Source organism: Trachinotus anak, unplaced genomic scaffold (genome assembly GCF_046630095.1).
Source record: "Trachinotus anak isolate AG129_WGS33_773 ecotype Australia unplaced genomic scaffold, CSIRO_AGI_Tana_v1 ptg000009l, whole genome shotgun sequence".
NCBI classification, from domain to species: domain Eukaryota; kingdom Metazoa; phylum Chordata; class Actinopteri; order Carangiformes; family Carangidae; genus Trachinotus; species Trachinotus anak.
In genome coordinates, this window is record NW_027273860.1 from 5,097,283 (window position 1) to 5,116,162 (window position 18,880).

At 40.7% G+C, this 18,880-nt stretch overlaps 2 protein-coding genes across 10 annotated transcripts in view; both read right to left on the bottom strand.

The window, feature by feature from the left end:
- Positions 1-1,031: 1,031 nt before the first annotated feature.
- On the bottom strand, positions 1,032-5,693 carry apodb (apolipoprotein Db). Of its 2 annotated transcripts, none has more exons than XM_071484685.1 (5): positions 5,435-5,693; positions 4,066-4,284; positions 3,850-3,971; positions 2,701-2,786; positions 1,032-1,982 (listed from the first exon to the last, which is right to left on the bottom strand). In XM_071484685.1, exons 2-5 carry the CDS (start codon positions 4,267-4,269, stop codon positions 1,750-1,752), a joined length of 645 nt encoding a protein of 214 aa, XP_071340786.1. In that variant the 5' UTR covers positions 4,270-4,284; positions 5,435-5,693; the 3' UTR covers positions 1,032-1,749. The 2 variants fall into 2 exon arrangements, with proteins under 2 accessions (XP_071340786.1, XP_071340787.1); XM_071484686.1 differs by having other exon boundaries at positions 4,066-4,181; positions 5,435-5,681.
- A 2,502-nt stretch (positions 5,694-8,195) lies between these two features.
- arhgap21a (Rho GTPase activating protein 21a) overlaps positions 8,196-18,880 on the bottom strand; it is an 80,574-nt gene continuing 69,889 nt past the window's right edge. For all 8 annotated transcript variants that reach the window (XM_071484696.1, XM_071484695.1, XM_071484694.1 and 5 more), the window contains 12 exons: positions 17,815-17,879; positions 17,548-17,696; positions 16,888-17,030; positions 16,524-16,682; positions 16,026-16,104; positions 15,862-15,935; positions 15,494-15,583; positions 15,282-15,407; positions 15,148-15,189; positions 14,815-14,920; positions 12,366-12,397; positions 8,196-11,135 (listed from right to left, as the gene is read on the bottom strand). In XM_071484696.1, coding sequence (XP_071340797.1) covers positions 9,441-11,135; positions 12,366-12,397; positions 14,815-14,920; positions 15,148-15,189; positions 15,282-15,407; positions 15,494-15,583; positions 15,862-15,935; positions 16,026-16,104; positions 16,524-16,682; positions 16,888-17,030; positions 17,548-17,696; positions 17,815-17,879 — 2,760 coding nt within the window. In that variant the 3' untranslated portion in view covers positions 8,196-9,440. The remainder of the gene's footprint in view (positions 11,136-12,365; positions 12,398-14,814; positions 14,921-15,147; positions 15,190-15,281; positions 15,408-15,493; positions 15,584-15,861; positions 15,936-16,025; positions 16,105-16,523; positions 16,683-16,887; positions 17,031-17,547; positions 17,697-17,814; positions 17,880-18,880) is intronic.

The window sequence follows — 18,880 nt, forward strand, 5'->3', positions numbered from 1 at the left end:
CATGAACTGGAGACAAAAAGAGCTCAAGATAAATTAGCTTGTAAACTAAGGACAGAAAGATTAAATGATAATGGATGGGTTATGGACGGGTTGCAAACACAAACAATGATCTTTCCTGTGGTTTAGAGTCAAAACAAAAAACACAGTCAAGCCAAAATGGACCAGTATTAATCTGGTGGCTGAGACTATTTGAAGTTTGGTTGATCAGAGAATTTGAAAGCCTGGTAAACAAGACTTTGAATTCTGTTTTTAAAACCAAACACATCCTTCTCAAGCTGATTAATGAAGCTCAAGGATGATTTGCACTATGAATGAAGAATATACTTTATACAAAGATTCCTACTTTTGTTAAGTATTGTTAATTTTATTTGTTATTTATTTAATAATTCTGTTTGGTATATATTTTATGTCATTGAGCAGAGCAAGTTCTTTTTATTTACCTGAGTTTCCTGTGGTGTTAGTGCACATCAGCCTTAATGCCCTAAACCTTAATGTCTTCCGTTAATATGGCCAATATGCAGATAATATATTTGTTGTTAATGTTTTGTCATAGTGACTTAAGAATGACCAAGATATAAGATTTCTAAAAGCTCTTAGGTAAGAATAAGATGTCAATACTGAGAACGCACTGTACAATCATTTGCTTAGCAATATATACACTTAACTGTCAAACTTCTGTATTGTTGTGTTGCTTGAGACTTTATAAAGATGCACACATTGCTGCTTTCCACGGACGAGGATCCAGTGCAGTGACACTGTACATTGCGTGTACTATGTACACAATGTGTAGTGGTATGTTGCTTTGTATTTGTGACTGTTGGTCATATAAAACAAGATATCTGGAGACATGACCTCAGGATTTGAGAAATAATAAATGACATTTTTTGCTCTTTTTTTTGTCATTTTATTGATCAAAATAAATGACTGAGAAAAAAAATCTGCATTAATCAGTAATGAAAATAATAGCTGCAGCCCAAGTACTTTCATCTTTTGCTGTTCGACAGTTGAAAAATGACAAATGACCAAAATAATTGCTTGATGAATACATCTTTAATATACAGAGAACCTTCCCAAAGTTTTTTTCCAGAGCAAGCTTGTTTCATTAATTATGGAATACATTATAGTAAATAATAAGAGATGCACTTGTAGAATATATAGAGAGGATATATGATATGATAACTAGTGAGAAGGTGTTGATGTGAGTCTTACACAATAAGTTTCCCCATCTTTAAAAGACTGTGCAGCTATGGAATTAAAATATAAAAATATATTTTAAAAAGATAAACACTGCAGATTGAAGGTTTTGAGGATATATGCTTGTACTCTGTCAGCAATATGAGGAGCAGTTACAACATGAGGACATATGGATGATGCTGGAAAAATAATATAAAAGAGATTTGCAATATTGGTAGAATACAAAATGAGTTTCAATAAACATGATAACTATTTTAAAACTGCATCATTACATTTTATTTTTTCTTCCCATAAACTATTTTTTAACATCTCTAAAATGTAAAAAATAAGAAAAGATAAAAATAAAATAAAAGCCAAAACATTACGATGCAGATGTACAACACCTTGTTTGACTGAACCACCTTGCTGTCTGACCAAAAACTGCATTCTCTTGTAACAGTATCATGATCAAAATATGCTCATAATACACTGCACAGCCCTAATATTCAAGTGTCAAGCCCTGCCACACCCACTGTGCACGGTTACAGTGCAGTGACTGGGAGTTTCAATCAGTCCCTAGTTATCCTTGCAGCCTGTCTGATCTGTGGCCTTCATCCTGAACAGGTCGATACCTTCACTGGTCAACAGGTTTTTTGCATACCGCACTGTCTCTGGTGGCAGAAAGCGTGACCGGCCAAGGATCCAGGCGTACTCTACGCGAAACAGGCGGAGGATGTCAGTGCAGGAGTACACAACAGACAGACTAGTGTAGTCGGTGGTCAGAACCCAGTATGGGCTGTATGGAGTAACTGGGAGCAAAGATCACAGAGAGAAAAAGAAAATGATGATTAGAAGAAAAGTTAAAATCAATGCAATGAGACATGTATCTGTATAAGGACCACAGTTCTTAGAGAGATTTCCTATCAGGACAGAGCTAAAATAAAAGCAGGTATCGTCTGCATATAGATTTATCTTGCGTGTAGATAGTAGCTTATAGATAAAAAAATAAAACTGGACCAAGCACTGAGTCCTGATGGACAATCCATCATCATTTTAAAATCTTAAATCTACATTCACATTGAGATTTGAACCTTGTCACCTTAAGAGCTGTCCAACACTCAAGTCGGCTAAAAAGGACACAAACATCTGCTGAGATCTAAATACTGATGCAAGGCTTTCGCAGACAGACAGGCTCATTGTTATTGACATTACAAATGCAGTGAGGCTGCTGTGTCATGTATTATCCAATAATATTGTCATTCATGAGGTATGTGAACTCTTTAACCAGAAATCTCAATGATCAGTGGAAAGGCTGCTGTCTGCGATACAAAAAAAAATTAAGTAACTTTTTTCTGTCCTTTTGTTCAGTTTTATAAGGAACTATGTAATGATCTAATACCTATAATTCTTGGAAACATTATTATTCATAAAAACCTTATAGCAATAGAAAGCAAGACAAGTCTAAGAGCCGTAGCAATGACAAAAACAAGGATGATGAAGAGAGTAAAAATGAGAAAGATTGCTCACAGTACGAGAAGCTGACTCCAAGTCTGGCAGGTTCTCCCAGGTCCTGAACCACAGCTGTCCCTTCTGCTACCCTCACCTTGTCCTTACTGAGACACAAGGGAAAAAAAGAGAGAGAAATGATTGAACTTTAACTTCATTGAAGAAATATGACGGATCAAATTACATCCTACGTTAGGAACAAACAAGATTTTTTTTAATGACAATAACAATTCAAGTCAAACACTCAGAAGACAGACTCATTCTCTATCATCTTTCATCATAAAGAGTGTTCAGTTTCCAGTACACAAAAGGCATAGGTTCTCCTGTGTTTCTTCTCTTCGATAATAAACATACCTCATACTGACCCCCAGGCCTTGAAGCACCCACTCAGTCCACATGACCCTAATTTACTCTCTTGTTTCTTGATATCCAGGTGACCAGTATAACCAGCACTTCTATCCAGAAGATGAAAGTATGACATCTGTTTTATTCAGGTAGAGTATTTTAGATGAATACAAATGTGCTGGGAAAGCCACGACATTGTTATTCTCTGTGTATACACTGGGCGTCGCTGTGGCCTTTACCAACACTCAGGTACTGTTGGCGTCAGGTGTTGGTCTCCGGAAGCGCGGAGTGTTTGGCCGCCTTGGCGCTGAACTCAGACGCTCTTGGTGTGTTTGCCTGTTCTTGGAAATGGACTTTATTCACCTCGATGCACAGCTGTGGGGAAATGACACGGACTGTATTGGGAGCAGTCGGGAGCTGTTTAATTTCTCCTGCATGTTGGAGGGCGTCTGCAGGACAGGGTCGGCCGCAATGCTGATGCCAAATCCGGCGGTGGAGCAGTGGATCGTGGGGTTTACCGCTCGGCGCCCAACGCCCTGAGGTGTGTGCATTGTTTGGCCATTGAAACGTGTGTGCAGACAGAGGAACATAGACTTTGCATTGACTGTTTAGTTGCAAAAAAATAATATACGTTTGGTTCGTCGGCCCGAGTCTGGCCCATACGCTTCCACATCTGGGCTGATATTTAATGTGTCTGCGCCAGAATTGGTCCAGAATCTGACAGTCAGTCATGCTGTGTATGGGCCGGACTTGGGCCAAGGAACCAGGTGTTTATTGAGCCCAAAGAAACACAAACATCTGGCCCAAGTGCTGATGGACACTCACTAGAACTGGGAGTTCAGCACCCGGATGGTACCATCCTTCCTGATGGCGTAGTTCGCCTCGATGCACTTTCCTCTTTCGAAGGACGCAGGGAGCTTCTCGATCTCATACCAGCGCCCCAGGTACTGTTCCAGAGAGAAGCTGTTATTCATTCTGCGCGCGCACACACACACACACACACACACACACACACAATGTGTTGATCTATGCATGTGTTACCTGTTGGAGGTTGAAGTTGGGCTGTACTTTGGGTGTAGGACAGGGGCCCCAGTGGAAGGTCTGTGCCGACACCAGAGGGGGCAGCAGGAGGAGAAGGTAGGCAGCAGACATGGTTCCTTCAGGGGCACAGGGGAGCTTTGTCCATTGTTTGATTTTGAAAGGGCACATTTTTGCAAGGAACATACTATACCACACCAAAACCATACCAACTGGATGCTGCTGTAGAAACAGATCATGCATTTCTATTCAAGCAGAAATTATAATAATAATTTATCTATTCAACAAATAGTTGACAAATTGAAATGTGCTTATTCTCACTTTGAACTACATCGTAGTGTTAGAAATTATTGAATGTTCAGAATATATAAACTGTGAAAATGTGTTTGAATGAAGCTTTTCCCCCAGAAATGATTAAAAAGGTTTGAGAAAACTTTCAAATTAATCAACTCTCGGTTTAATAGTTTTTGGATTTTGCTGGAACAAATTTGCCATTTTAAATTTGCAGTTATCTTTTTGTTGCATATTTCAAGTTACATAATCCTTATTTTAAAGGTTTTGATTTGTATTATTTAAGCTTTTTTGTGGTAATTTTTTAGTTGACGATGGCAAAATATTAACTGTAGACCACAGCCACACTGTCAAAGAACTATAATTATTTTTATTTATAATGTTGTCCAGAGTCAGTTTAAGTGTAGGCTAGTTGGTGTGGAAAAAGGCCTGAATGTGTGCGTATATGATTCTGTCGGCTGGCTATGATAACTTCATTGTAAAGGGTTACTACATTATTGTAGTTGAAACTCAAAGCACTTGAGATGCAACATTTGCATACCTGAAATTATTTACATTTTAGCTTCTGTTGTTCCCTATAGAGACGTCAAATGCTTGACTGGGGGTTCACTGTTGTTTACAGCAAGATAACAGTGGAGGAACGGCCGTGTCTCTGGCCACCGAGAGGCATCTTTTGTCTCCTCACACGGCATCACGTGTTGCCACACCTGTTCTTCTGGTTTAACACCTGTATCTTCAAATTGGCCAGTCAGCTTCTTCGCTACATTGTTGTTTAACAACAACTACAGCAGTATACGTAGCTATATATAAAAAAATCTTACAGGATTTTAGCCTTTGATTTTAAAGTAATACCTATAGTTATGATATATTTCAATAAAACACTAATTCAGGACCACAGAAGATAAAACCACGTGCAAAACGTGAAGTCTGGTATGAAGCAGAAAACAATCACTGAAAGGAGTATTATCTAAAAAACCGTATTCCAAACATAAATATACCATGAAACTATAGCATAATCCCTCATCTGCTACATGCTGCTGTTTAGTTTAATTCCCACAGGTCATGAGTGAAACTTTCTTACCTGAGGCCAGTGTCAGGTGGAGGTCTGAGGCTTGCAGCTCCTTAACGTCTGAAGAGCTCCAGACTCTCACACACAGTTTTTATCAGCTGCTGGGGCAAACACAGAGCAAGTGTGTTCATGTTACGTCACTCTGACAGCACGAGGCAGCTCGTTAGGTAATTGTCATCATGCGCACATTCCCACACACACACACACACACACACACACACACACACACATACACATACACACAATAGTGAAAATGCAGACACTGTGTGAAGGGTTAGATATTTCATTCAGGCAGGCCCCACAGTAATTTGGGTGTGCTCCTTTCAGCAGTGCACACTCCCTTATTTACTTTCATGGAAAGCATTGATAGAGGTGATTATGTATTATTATTATTATTATTATGTATCATAAGTCATTGAATTTGTTTAGAATGTTTCATAACTGTGCGTAAAGCATATCAAGACAAGAGTTGTATTCACATTTATCTTGTGATTATAGCATCTTGCAAAATATTATTGTAAAAGTTTTTGTTAAAAAGGAAAAGTCCTGTCTGCCATTGTGTATTTCCTGATTTTACCACCAGGTGACGCCAAAGTAGAACAAAAAAAAACCAAAACAATCAATTTCTACTCAGGCAGCAACAGCAGCAGCTGTGTTTGAAGTGCATAATGTAGTTGTAAGTAGATTGTAGAATTTAAAAATGCAAATGTACAGTCAACTATACAGTCATAACTTCTCCCGTGAAGAAATATTTCATGTTGTTATTGTTTTTAGTTTTATTATATTGTCATTCATTATCTGTTTATGCAGCAGTTTTGACTTATGTTATAAACCGTCCCTCACATGTTTATATACTGTTTAGAAATGATGAGTATTGGGACTGAAAGTGTTTCTGTTTTTGTGTACAAGCCTGAAAATGAGGCCCCTTTGATGACTTGTAATCCTGGTCTGCTTTGAAAACCAAGTCTTTAAATTATACAACCAACAAGTCGGAATGAGCGGAATGAAAAGATAGTTAATCAGTTACAGAGGCACAAACATGGTAGGAATGTTTCTTTGTGGCTGAAATCACTCAAAGGTGCAAATAACTGAGTTATAAAATCTGAATCAGCCTCCAAACCTATTTAAATGTCATTTGTGTGTAACTGTAGAATATAAAGTCTTTCTCAACTCATCTGTCACAGAAAGGCGTATTCAATCCTTCATCTTCTTGTTCAGTAATCCACATCTTTTTATTCCAAGTTTAACCAAAATCTATTTAATATTTTGAAGTAGGTGCAAAAAACTGTCAGCAGGCTCTTGAGAAACCCAAAGAAACAGGGTTATATTCCGACCACTGACACCTCACATACTGATTGGAAACAGAGACTGAATCTTAAAATCTCCTGCGCTGTATGTCAGAAATCATCTATATGTGGCCTATATATATATATATATATATATATATATTCATCAACTGATTTATTATGTGCAGAATTTAGGTTTGGCTACTGTCAGACTATACTTGGTTATGTTTTCTATTGCTTATAATAATTACGCTGTATGTGTAATAGACAAATAGACAAAGTAATATGAAATGATCAAACAACATCAAAATACATCCTGCAATGTGTTATGTGATCTAAAATGATTAAGATGTGCTTCATATACTGTAAGATATATCAGATCTATCTATGCACTGGAATATTATTTGTGATTATTTTAATGATTAAATTATGTAAGTTTGTGACTTGATTAGCATAAAGTTTTTAAAAATAGAGACAGAAAACCCCTGGAAATAATGGAGACGAAAAGCAGAGAAAGCTGGGGACTTACTAATCCCATTAAAACAGGTTTGGTAGCAATACTGAAGGCTTACAAGTAGTTGGCAGGCCTTCGGGAATGTTTTGTGGCATCATTGTCTCCTGGGCAAACATTGGTTGTTCTAGAAAATAAGGTGGATCTTCCACCTAAGAGAACAGTATAAAGGATGTAGTTTAGGCATTGTATGTTCAGTTTGGCTCTGAAGCCAACTCGGTTTTATCTCTCTCTCTCTATTGCACTGCTCTCTGTCCGTCTCCAGTGAGTTTTTGAGCTTACTGGGACCTCAGCAGTTGTGTATTTGAGTTGGAGGACCAGTGTTGGGGTGGAAGCTCAGACTTAGTCTCTGGCCCACAACATATCCACCCACCAACATATGTGGTAGAAAAAGACTATTTTATAGACTGGTAATAGATCTTAAAGAAAACAAATCACATTTATTATATCAATAATACTTGGACTAATTCCAGAACTTATTATTTAAACTAACTGGTGGACTGTAGTTTTAAATGTCTCAACAATTTAAAAATAGTGTTTGTTTTTTTTTGTTGTTTTTTTTTTTACCAATTTCCATCCAGTGCTTAGGTAAAAGCAACAGAATTAGAGCATAAAAATAGCTTAAGAAAAGTGTATCTGCATTAGAACTCATTCCTGTTATTAATGAATAATTACTTTATAACGATGTTACAATGTTGTGCTCTTGACCATGAAAAGTTACACTAGATTGTCAGGTTGTAGTCACATGATCTATTTCTAACATCTCAACATGACACAAGCAGCTGTCAACCACACATTAAGTCTAAAGTTAATTCTAATTTGGCAAAGATTAAGAACAAGTTTATTATCATTTTATTATTTATTATTGGCATTTTGACAGGGTGACAATAAGCTGCTCAGACTCTATATAAGATCGTGCAACCCTATTCCAGATGTTGCAGGTGTATAAAATAATGAGACCAGACAGACATGAGAATCTAATAAAGATTATTTATTTCCAGTGTTTGTTGAGGGAGAGCATTGCACCAATGTTCTGCTGTACACAGGCGAGATGTTCAGGAAAACATTGTCTCATGCAGTTTCAGAGATAAGTTTGTAGTTTTTTTTGTTTTTTTTTGTAGTTTTTTTGTAGTTTCTTTTTCTCCCAGGTTTAAGCGCCCATGCATTTTACTGCACTGAAAAACACACAGGGGGGGGGGAAATGAAGCAAAACTATAATGAAACAAACACTGACATAAATTTGAATTGAGTTTAACTAAACAGGAAAAAAGATCTGTGGAATGCCTGTGAAATTATTCTCCCCTAAAAATGTTTTCAATTCTTTCTTGTCTCAACAACTGTTGGTAAAAACAGTTAAAAAAACAAAACAAAACAAAATGAGGCACTTTTTCTTCTTGAGATAAAAACACATGTAAAAACTCACTTTTTGGACTATAACTTGACAAAGTTTGGAAATAAAAACTACTGTACCAAGCATTACATACTGTAGTAACAGCATTTCATTACTGTTTTTCAGTCTTTATTTGATAAAACTATAATAATAACCCTCCAGTCCCTCAAGCTAATATCTGGCTGTTGTGACTGTACTGTGAAAAAACGAACTTCCCCACAGCACCCAGCTCAGAAAGCAGCCCTCCATTATACCCACATACTTCAAGTACAAGCAAAAAACAAAAAAAAAAAAAAACTGTTTTGAAAATGACAATATTGTCACAAGCAACTAGTGTTAGTCCAAAAAAGGAGCGAGTAATACATTCTTCATACCGTTTATAATAGGAAGAACTGAACCATGATTCCTTAATAAAAAGGTTTCCTCCTTCATTCTTCAGTAAGAGTCAAGTTGACTGCTTCATGTTTCATTAGTGCTGTGTAACAATCCTCAGAATCCATTTCTGTCCTGTTAACATCACATGTCAACAGCAAAGTCACATTCTTGCATTAGTAGGGTTCGGTCTTGAAGGAGGAAGTCCGTGTTTTATCTGTGTCTGTTCCAGTATGGCCAACGAGTCAGTGGAATTACACACATAAACATCTCTTCAGCATTATTCAGTAACAATCATGGAAGCCTATACACAGTATGTACAGTAGATACATAAAGTATACTTTGTAGAAAAAATATTGTGCAGTAACCTTAGCTAATACCCACAGTCGTACATTTACGCATTCATTCTGTTTTTGTTTGTCCTCACAGACACACGAGACAAGATCCACTCTTGCCGTCTCACAGATACTGGTAGAACCGTGAACGGACAACTTGTGCTCCAGAGAGTTTGTGTGGGTGAGCGTCTGCCCCGAGGGACGCTTTGTTTTTGCCCTGTAGCCCACTGCCGTTAACGTGCTCCCCTGCTAGCGGCTGTGTGCCTGTGGACGCAGAAGGTGGAGGTCTTGCGGGAGCGACGTCCTGCACTTCTGCATGATCATCCTCGGGGACGGCTTTTGGTGCGACCTCTACGCTCGATTCGGAGCCTTTGCACCGCTCTCTGGCGATCCAGTCCCGGATGGTGAAGTCCTCGGAGGAGCATCTGGGCTTGAGGCGGTCCAGAGCCGACAGGTCAGCCGCCTGGTCCACCCCGCCCTGCTCCCTCCAGTCATTGATGACTGCCAGCTCTGCAAAGTCCCTCTGCCCGCCCATGGTGTGCCTCCGCCGGATGTTCTTCTTCTTGCTGCGAGCCTCTGGAGCTCGGTTCTTCTGGGTGAACATGTCATCAGCAGATGTTCGTAACCTGAATTTCAGCCGCTCGGTGATCTTAAGGTGCCAGGCTGGTTCGGGACGCTCCGACTCGCTGCGTGAAGATGAGCTGAGGCTACTCGTGGATCGCCCTTTCTTCATCACCTCCAGGACTCGAGACAAACGTGTGGAAGACTCTGCCCTGCCTTCACTGCGCTCCCCACTCCCCGCTACACCCTCCACTGATGATTCACTGTCAGTTTTCTGTCTTAGGGACCACCTTCTGGAGAGGGTGTCGCACTCAATCATCCTGTGTGATGGAAAGAGGCGCCGTGCTTCCAGTTTTGGTGTGGTGTTCCCCTCCTTTGCTGCACCACCACCTCTTGCTTCAGTCTTTTCCTGACTCTGCTCTGGGCAGGGCGTGGACTGGCTGTTGCCACCGCCTGGAGCAAAGACCGGGAAGTCACTCTCACTGTCCGTCTCCATGGGTCGCCCCTCGCTAATGAGCTCACTGCGTTCATCATCTGCCTCCTCGCCGCCCTGCAGCTCTGGACTGAGTGCGCTGGACTCTGCTCCGGTCAAGAATGTGATGGAAGAGGTAGTGGAGTAGTCCGAGGTGATGGAGCTCACTTCTGCTCCAGCGGATGCTCCTGCACCTGCTCCCAGTCCGGTACACGCTCCTGCAGGAAGGTCAGGGGATGCTCCTGCCGTCCACTTTTTTGGTCTTGACCGTGGCACTGATGCTCCGGAGCTCAGGGTCCCGAGGTCTGAGGTGTTTTCATCCAGCTGAGATGGGGGATCGGACAGGGAGGACTTCCCTTGAGGAACTGTTTGGTAGCTGATGTTCGGAGAGCCAGAGATATTTGGGGACGGGGAGGGGGAAGGTGATGAGTGCCTGGGTGGATTTTTCTCCTTCAGGAATAAGGAGTTCCTGTGCTCTCTCTTGGCTTTAGGTGTCAGCTCCACAGTTCTCCCATTCTCCTTCCTCTCCTCTGCCCGAACTTGTTGCTTCACGTTTGGTTTCGCATTGGAGCTAGAACGAGCCTCGCTCAGCGCCTCAGCCTGGAGGTGGTGGTTCGGCTTCTGGCCAGGGATTTCCTTCTTGGGGAACACAGAATCCAGATCATCATCTGAGCTGCTAGGCTGCGGCTTCTCCTTTGACTTCTTTCTTTTGCGGCTGGCTGCAGCAAAGATGGAGGAGACCAGGAGCTCTCGGCTGCACTGGTCCTTCCCTGAGCCCCAGGAACCCTGAGAAAAGAGAAAGACGGAGGGACAAAGAGAGAGTGGGAGGAAGCCAGAATGAGATCTTTTGATGCTGGGAATCATGAGGGAGCATATAAAAGAGAACAAAAACCCTTCACCCCTGTCTGGAAACTTAAATCTGTACTCCACCTGCTCCTATGAAGCACCACAAACCAGAGAAGTGGACAGAGAGAGGAACATTAACAGGCGTCAATAACAGGGAGCACATTATTGTTTCCATGCCGGCTTTAAAGCAGAAGCAGCAGCAGCACAGGATGAACTGAAGCATCCCTGCATGAGCCTGAGCTCTGGCAGGATGTAGCGATAAAGCTGAGGAGAAGCAGCCACGCTGACAGCAATGCAATGACGAAAGGAAGCTGCTTTTGCTATCGGCACATTTTGAATTATTTTCTCTATTTTATGTCAAATCACTACAAAATCCTGAGCTTTTCACACAAGTATTAAGGAATAACTTTGGACTTTTAATGAAGCTGTGGCTCACTGGGTGTATAGTCGAATTTAAATGGTCAGCACAACACTTAAAGGGTTGTTTCACCAAATTAGACTACATATTTTCTTACTTAGCCGTAGCAGTATTTAGCCATGAAGATATGTTTTCTTTGCAGAGATTTTAAGATTTCTGTTCCCAACCTGTTACAATGGAGGTAAATGTCTCCTTGTTGCTGTGGATAATGTTCCATCAGATTTTTCAATTTGGACTTAAATCATTACAAAATGGCCCTTCAAATGTCATCTAAGTGAGTGTATCGTGCATCATTTCCAGCCTGACTTACATTAAGATGTGAGTCGTAACAGGATTCACACTGAGAGAATTTAGTCCTAAATCAATCACACTGTTGTGCTGTTTTTGGTTTGAAAAGCTCTACATAGTGTTTCTCTTCTGATTGTTAACATTTGTCTTGCACAGCCAAGAACTGTTGGAACATTGTTTTAAGTTTTAGTTTTTTGAATCTGCGACATCTCAAACCTTAGACATAAACAACCATCTGCATGGTTCAAATAGAGATGAATTCAAATTCATCTCAAATAGAGATGAATGTAAAAATGTTCTGGTGTTGAGATTTGGGTGAAACAAGCTTTAACTGTTTGCTGTGCAAGTTTATCTGATTTTGACTGGAGATGGAGGCGATCTTTCCTACCTCCCACCTACCTCCCTCCCTTCATCCCACACTAGCAGTGGCCTGAGAAGAGTTAACACTGGACACATACACTCACCTTTGATTTAGCTGAGTCACTAGTTGGTGAATCTGTAGGTAGAAGAGAGAAGTGAGGGACACGTTAGATGGTTTTACAACAACAATAAACACGTGAAGTGCAACATGTGGAAATGATTCAGGGAGAAAAAAGGAGAAGAGAACCATGTTGATGAGATGTGGAGAGTGAAAACGCACAATTGACAAGACTGACAAGGGAGCACACACGTGAGCAGACAACAGGCCATGCAGCACACAGGGACGGATGAGCGCTACGTTACACTCAGGTCCACGTCTACATGGCATGTGACGTTCTTTCCCAACACACACCTGAACATCGAGTGAAGGATGGATACGTCTAATCTTCCCTCAACTTTCGTAGTGATACTGAGTGCAACTCCAGCCGTGAACACAACAAGTACACTGAGCAGCGGAGCAGATCATGTGCCATGCAACACAAGGATGTAGGGACACAAACCCTGCTGTAGCGTTTACTGATGAGAACATCTGAAACCACAGACAGATGCTGGGGATTGTTTTAAATGTTTCAATGCTAATGCTGATTCCTGAGACTCTCTACCAATAATAAAACAGTTTTTTTCTGATGCCAAACTTTGAGAAATATAATTTTTTTCTTGTAACAAGAGAAGCCAGATTTCTCAAATGTTAAATGTGGTTTAAACCAGTGGTTCCTGACAGTTTCGTCTTAAGAAATAGTCAAATTTAACCTATTGTCATTGCTGTTTATATCTAGAAACCTTTCATGAGCTACGGAAACCAGCTGTTTTCAGCTTTGTGCATTTTCAGATTTTTTTTGGTTACGACTTCAGGGAATTTTCTCAGTTTTCTACAAAGGAACGCTTAATCCTGGAGTTTATGTTTTTCATGACATTCCCTCCTAAGATGTTTTATTTGATTTTAGAGTCTATAAATAAACGTAACTTTGTGTTGAATTAAGTTATGTTTTTCCTCGTTTTCTACCCTGGTAATCATCACATAACCTCTTAGATTTCGACCTCTCAGTTGGGAACCATTTGTTTAAACACTGACAAAACTGTGATTCTGTCGAAGAATAAATAAAACAGATTAAATATTTGTCTGGCTATTCAACACCAGCTGTCAATACTGCAGACGCATGTGTATCAATACAAAATATATTGGAGTTTGATATCCAATCCTACAGATACACTATGCAAACTTCTTAATAGCTGAATTGACAAAGCAATATATGGTGGTGACATGAGTTGCCATGACAACAGTGACATGGTGATGACAGAAACCAAAAAAAAATAAAGAGAAGTGACAGGGGGGTCACAGAGGGGCTAGCTATATGAAGAAAGTGGACACTACATGAGAGAGAGAGTGTCAGCAAGGAAAACCTATGATCAGTCCTCACCTGCTCTGTAATCATATCTGCTAAACTAAAATTTGTTGGTTTTTTTTGTTTTGTTTGTGTGACATAGCCAAGCCCCCCTATACACCCCTTACAATACAGATGATGGCACAATACGCAGGTGCACACTGACTTGTGACGTAGAAACCATACCATGCTATCTCTCCTGTTGGCGAGCTTGCGGGACAGTGAGGAGAGACAGCGGAGAGCCTTTCAGACAGTAGCACCGGCCCGTGTTAGGTATACTCTGATAGAAAACCCACAACACCGGACACCGTACAGTACCGTGTAGCCGCTTCGCTTCCGCCTTTTCGTCACGGTGTCTTTGTTTTACGCTTGTTTTTGTTTTTCTCCTTTTGGCTTTTCTTGTGCTTTTAAAGGAACTGCGGGTTCCTGCAGACTAGGCAGCTACACTGGGGGCAACAATCCTCCTTCTTCCTACAGTTCCAGCTGTCCATCACGGACATTATAGAGTCCATCAGTGACATCATGGTGTGATAGACTCCTCCCACTTGGCCTGTGTCAAGATCAGTATGTGTGAATGCTGGGAAAGCCTTTAGGACACCCGACAGAGCCTCACTAGAGACAGAGGAATCAGAGGTCGCCTTTCACTGTAAAAACATCTACTTTATTTGACGTGGGAAAGAACATGCCGTGTTAGTGCAACAGTAGGCAGGATAAAGGGGGAGGAGGGGGACACAGCCCAGTAACAAGGTATTAAGGGGCAAAGGGATGATTAAAAAAGAAAAAGGAGATCTAAGTCTATTATCGTTTAAACAGGAGCGAGGGTAGATCTCTTAAAGCAAATGAAAAACATAACAATTTATTGCATCTTTTGAGTGACGCAAATAAATTGTCCACTGGACCCCACTCATGGTTAGCCATAGACATTTCTATCTAGTGGCAACAGCCAAAGAAGCAAAGGGGAAGCTTGGCCTAGGGAAGAAGCAGCGTTATATCATCAACATCTGTCGCTAGTTTAAACACCGGTCTCGCTCTGACTGCAGCGCTCAGCAGAGAAAAGGCCAGAGAAAGGTTAACCCACCACACAGTTGGTCTGCCAAAGGCAGCACGTTACCTGATACTTCACCCTGCGACGTGGTCGTACGGCCGATGTTGGTGAGGAGGTGGTCGATGTTGGGCACGGGCTGAGACTCCACCGCGCTCTCCTCCTTGGACACAGTCTGCAGGGGGCAAAATGCAGCACGTTAAGGAGCAGATTCACCATGATGTTGTCAAAAAAGATTGTAGTTAGAAACATCCACAAAGTCCTAAAGTCCTAAAACTTCTTTCTCTAAAATTTCTAAATTCAAAATAGTGTTTTCAGTGGAATTAAAGAAGCTCAAAGTCAAACCTAAGACAGGACAGAGCGGAAAGGAAAGAATCTTATGGCAGTGACGCCTGTACCCACCACTGGATCTCCATTTCCATCTTCAGTGAAAAACCAGTCGTACTAGAGGAAAGAGGAAGCATGAGAGATTCAGTATTTGTTTATAAGGTAGGATCAGGATCAGTGGAAAGAACACACAGTGATCTGATTCTCACATTCTGAATGAGGGTCTCCACAATCTTGTACTGGTCTGGCATGTGTGTAACCATGTGAGTCATGTTGTCCTCGGTGGTGCGCACCAGAGTGGGGCCGAACACGATGGCCAGGTTCCTGGGCTCCATCTGAAACACAAGAAATAAAGTGTGTTGTAAATTTGTGACTCTCTAATATGAACTAATGTCAGCTTAAAAGAAAAAAAAAAACACACTTTATTCTTCTCTGAGTTTTCAGCCACAGTTTTCAGATGAGCTGAGAGGAACTTGAGGGTCTCATAATGATGATCTGGTAACTCATGAAGCTGTAAGGAAACAGTGGAGACACAGGTTAACCAACACAAACATTAAGTGTCTTTTATTCAACAGCACATGATATAAATTTTTTTTTAGTTTGTACTGAAAAGCATTTACCAACAAACTGATGACTAATTTTTAAAACTAAGATGACAAAGTCTGAATTTTGTGATGGATTTCAGAAGAACTTCATGAGGTTATAGCTCAAATACATGGTGTGAGTGGGTGGTTAAAAAACAAACAAACAAAAAAACAAGTAAAATGATGAACTGTCAAAGCTACTCACCAGCCTCTTGAGCACTTTGAGTCTCTCCACTGGATCCTCTATTCTGTTGGCCTCTATGAAGTCTGTGTATCTGTCTGTGGATCAAAAACAAGGTTATTTTTCAAGGTTGTAGTTGTCACTTTTGCCCACTAGATGGTGGACATGGTCTTTGAAAACTAACTTACCATTAGTGAATAATGGCTCTGGAAGTTTACGGAAGAATGACTTGAGTAAACTGCTGATCACATTGAGGTCTCTCCATTTCTATGGAACAGGAACAGGAAGAAGGAATGAAAAAAATGGACAAAGGTTCTAGGCTGTGAAGAATATTTTGCCACATTCACTGTCAGAAAGCTTTAATTACTGAACTTTAAGTTGCTTGTTGCCTACGAACAGACTTCACAGTTCATATTATGCTTTTGTGTTCACAAAATGTTGCTCTGGATGCCAAGACAACACATAAATATGGGTATATTTTATATCTTTTATATATCATCAGTGGCAGGTGGAGAATGTATAAACACACAGCTTACTGTTCTGTGTACACACGTCTAGACAACTGCAGCTTTAAACAATCCTTCACCCTAGCATACAGTTACATTTGTTCCAAACACATTAGGGACAGCACTGACTTCAAGGAGAGTTTAATTAAAGCAGCAGCGGATCGATTAAGTGCCACTCACATCGTCCTGGATATCGATGTCATTCATGCCCTTGTTATTGAGCTCCTCCTGCATGTTGGAGATGGCAGCGTTGTTTCCAGGGACCCTGTAGATGCCTGTGTACTCCAGCCCCCTCTCCTCCACCAGCTTACAGCAGACCTCCACAATCAGAGGCACAAACTACAGGAAATAGAAATGAAGATGTTTAGGTTGTTGGACACAGTTTGTTATCACTGTGGGGAGAAAAGAGCAGAAAAAGGGCACAAGTGCATCTTAGTGAAGTGAAAGAAATTTCATACATCACATTTAAGGACGATGATGTCTTTATAAAGCATTAGGATTTCTGCACCGGTGTATTTTTATTGCAAGTGAAATCAGTACAGACCTTGTTGGTCTGAGCAGGGGGACAGTCGTCCAGCCTCACTCCAAACGTGACTCCAGGAGACGGCTTCTTCTCAAAGGGTTTCCTCATCAGCCCTGGGATGCCTTTCCTCCATGTCCCTTTATCCTTAGGGGGGCTGGTGTCATCTGTAAGCACAGTGCAAAATAAAGTACAATGAGAACGCACAAGTTTGATTTATTGTTAACACTTTACTTTAACCCCCATATTTATTTATATGTTGCATAAAAAGTGTTTATCACATTACAATCTATTTAAAAGCAGGTTTTTGTGTTGTTTACTGTGTTATTTATAACTTCTATGAAAATATTACTTTATATTATATTATTTTTTATGTTATTACAACTGTGCAATGATACATTATCATTCATTATCTATTACAGATGCTTCACAGGAGGAAACACTTCATCTTATACCTACAGCTATACTTTAGAGTGTTATAAACCATTTATACATTTTTTATATATTGCCTATAAATGATAAATAGGGAATGTGAATATAACAATAGGAACTGTATTTACTGATCTTATTTACAGTATAATAGTTTAGGCTCAGCGAATTTCTTCCCCGGTAAAAGACCACCTGAGTGGTTACAAGAAATGAAACTGTTTCACACATAAAATGTTTTTCTTTCACTTTTCCTACCTTTGTGCATGTTCTTCCTCTCCTGCTCAGGTTTGGGTGAGTGTGGACTTGTTGCTTTCTGCTCTCCTTTGCCTCCCAGCAGCGTCTGTCTGATGCTCAGCGACTGGCGAGAAGGTTTGGGCGACGGCTCGGTCTTGCTGCCTGTCGGGCTGGGTGAGACGAGGACACAAATGCTACATGAGCTTTGACTGCACAACACTGTGTGTGACACTCTCCAAAGTGTGAGGACCTCCCTGAGCTCTCTCCTTCCCCTCCCTTCAGCCTTACCTCATCAAGGTGTTGTACTCCTTGATCTTCCTGCTGATGAGGTCATGGCTGGTGAAGACTGCGTTCTAAAAAAAGAAAGAAAAGAGGGAGGAAGGAAAGGGGAGCAGGACAAAATGAAGACACAAAAGATGATGGTTAGGGCATCAGGTGCAACAGTTCCCTTCAGCCCCCTAACAGGCCATAACGGATCTTTATGTAACCTGCTGCTATCAGGTGACACAGGTAAGACCTTCGGAATGCCACAGTATGGACAGTGTGGTTAGACCCTCAAAAGAGGGGAAAGATGGGTTTAAGTTTCTAATGGGGGAGGGAGGGGGGCTTATTTTAAGACACAGTGGAGTGAACATTTAGCAAGAAATATCCAGTGTGCTGCATAATGTTACATTTGGGACAGGTCTTACTGTGAATATCAACAGCCCTGTGGCTTATTTCCATGAGGTTTGTTCACCCAAGTTCTTCATTTCAAACTCTGCAGTGCACCATTTTATCATAGATCTTCAGATTTTGAACATTTTTAGACAACGATTATGTTTTCATTATCGATTAGTCTGCCAGTTACACTATATTAATCGATTAATCATTAGGTCTAGGAAATAATGAAAAATGCAGCCCAAGCAACCAACAGTCCAAAATCCAAACATTTTCAATTTACTGTCATATAAAACAAAAAAAAAATTTCACATTTGAGAAGCTGAAACCCGAGGCAACATAAAAATCTCTTGAATGATTAATCGATTATCATAACGGTTGCAGGTTAATGTTCTGTCAATCGACTGAGCTCTAATTATTTGCATCATTGACATCTCTATAATACCTCTAATATAATTATATAGGGCTACCTGTTCTGCTCCATTTGTGGTCAAGTTTCATTCATAAAAACTTCACATCACCGTTGGAAATCAGCAGATCACATGACAAATTTAGCAGCGTCAGTGGAAGCATTAGCAGACCTGAAATAATTCGAGAATATTTAATAGTGCAGCTGTGAACTGTGTGTCCTCACAGCTGCACCGTACTGTGACAGAAATGAGACAGGAATGATTTGACCTCAAGTTAGCTTAAGCAG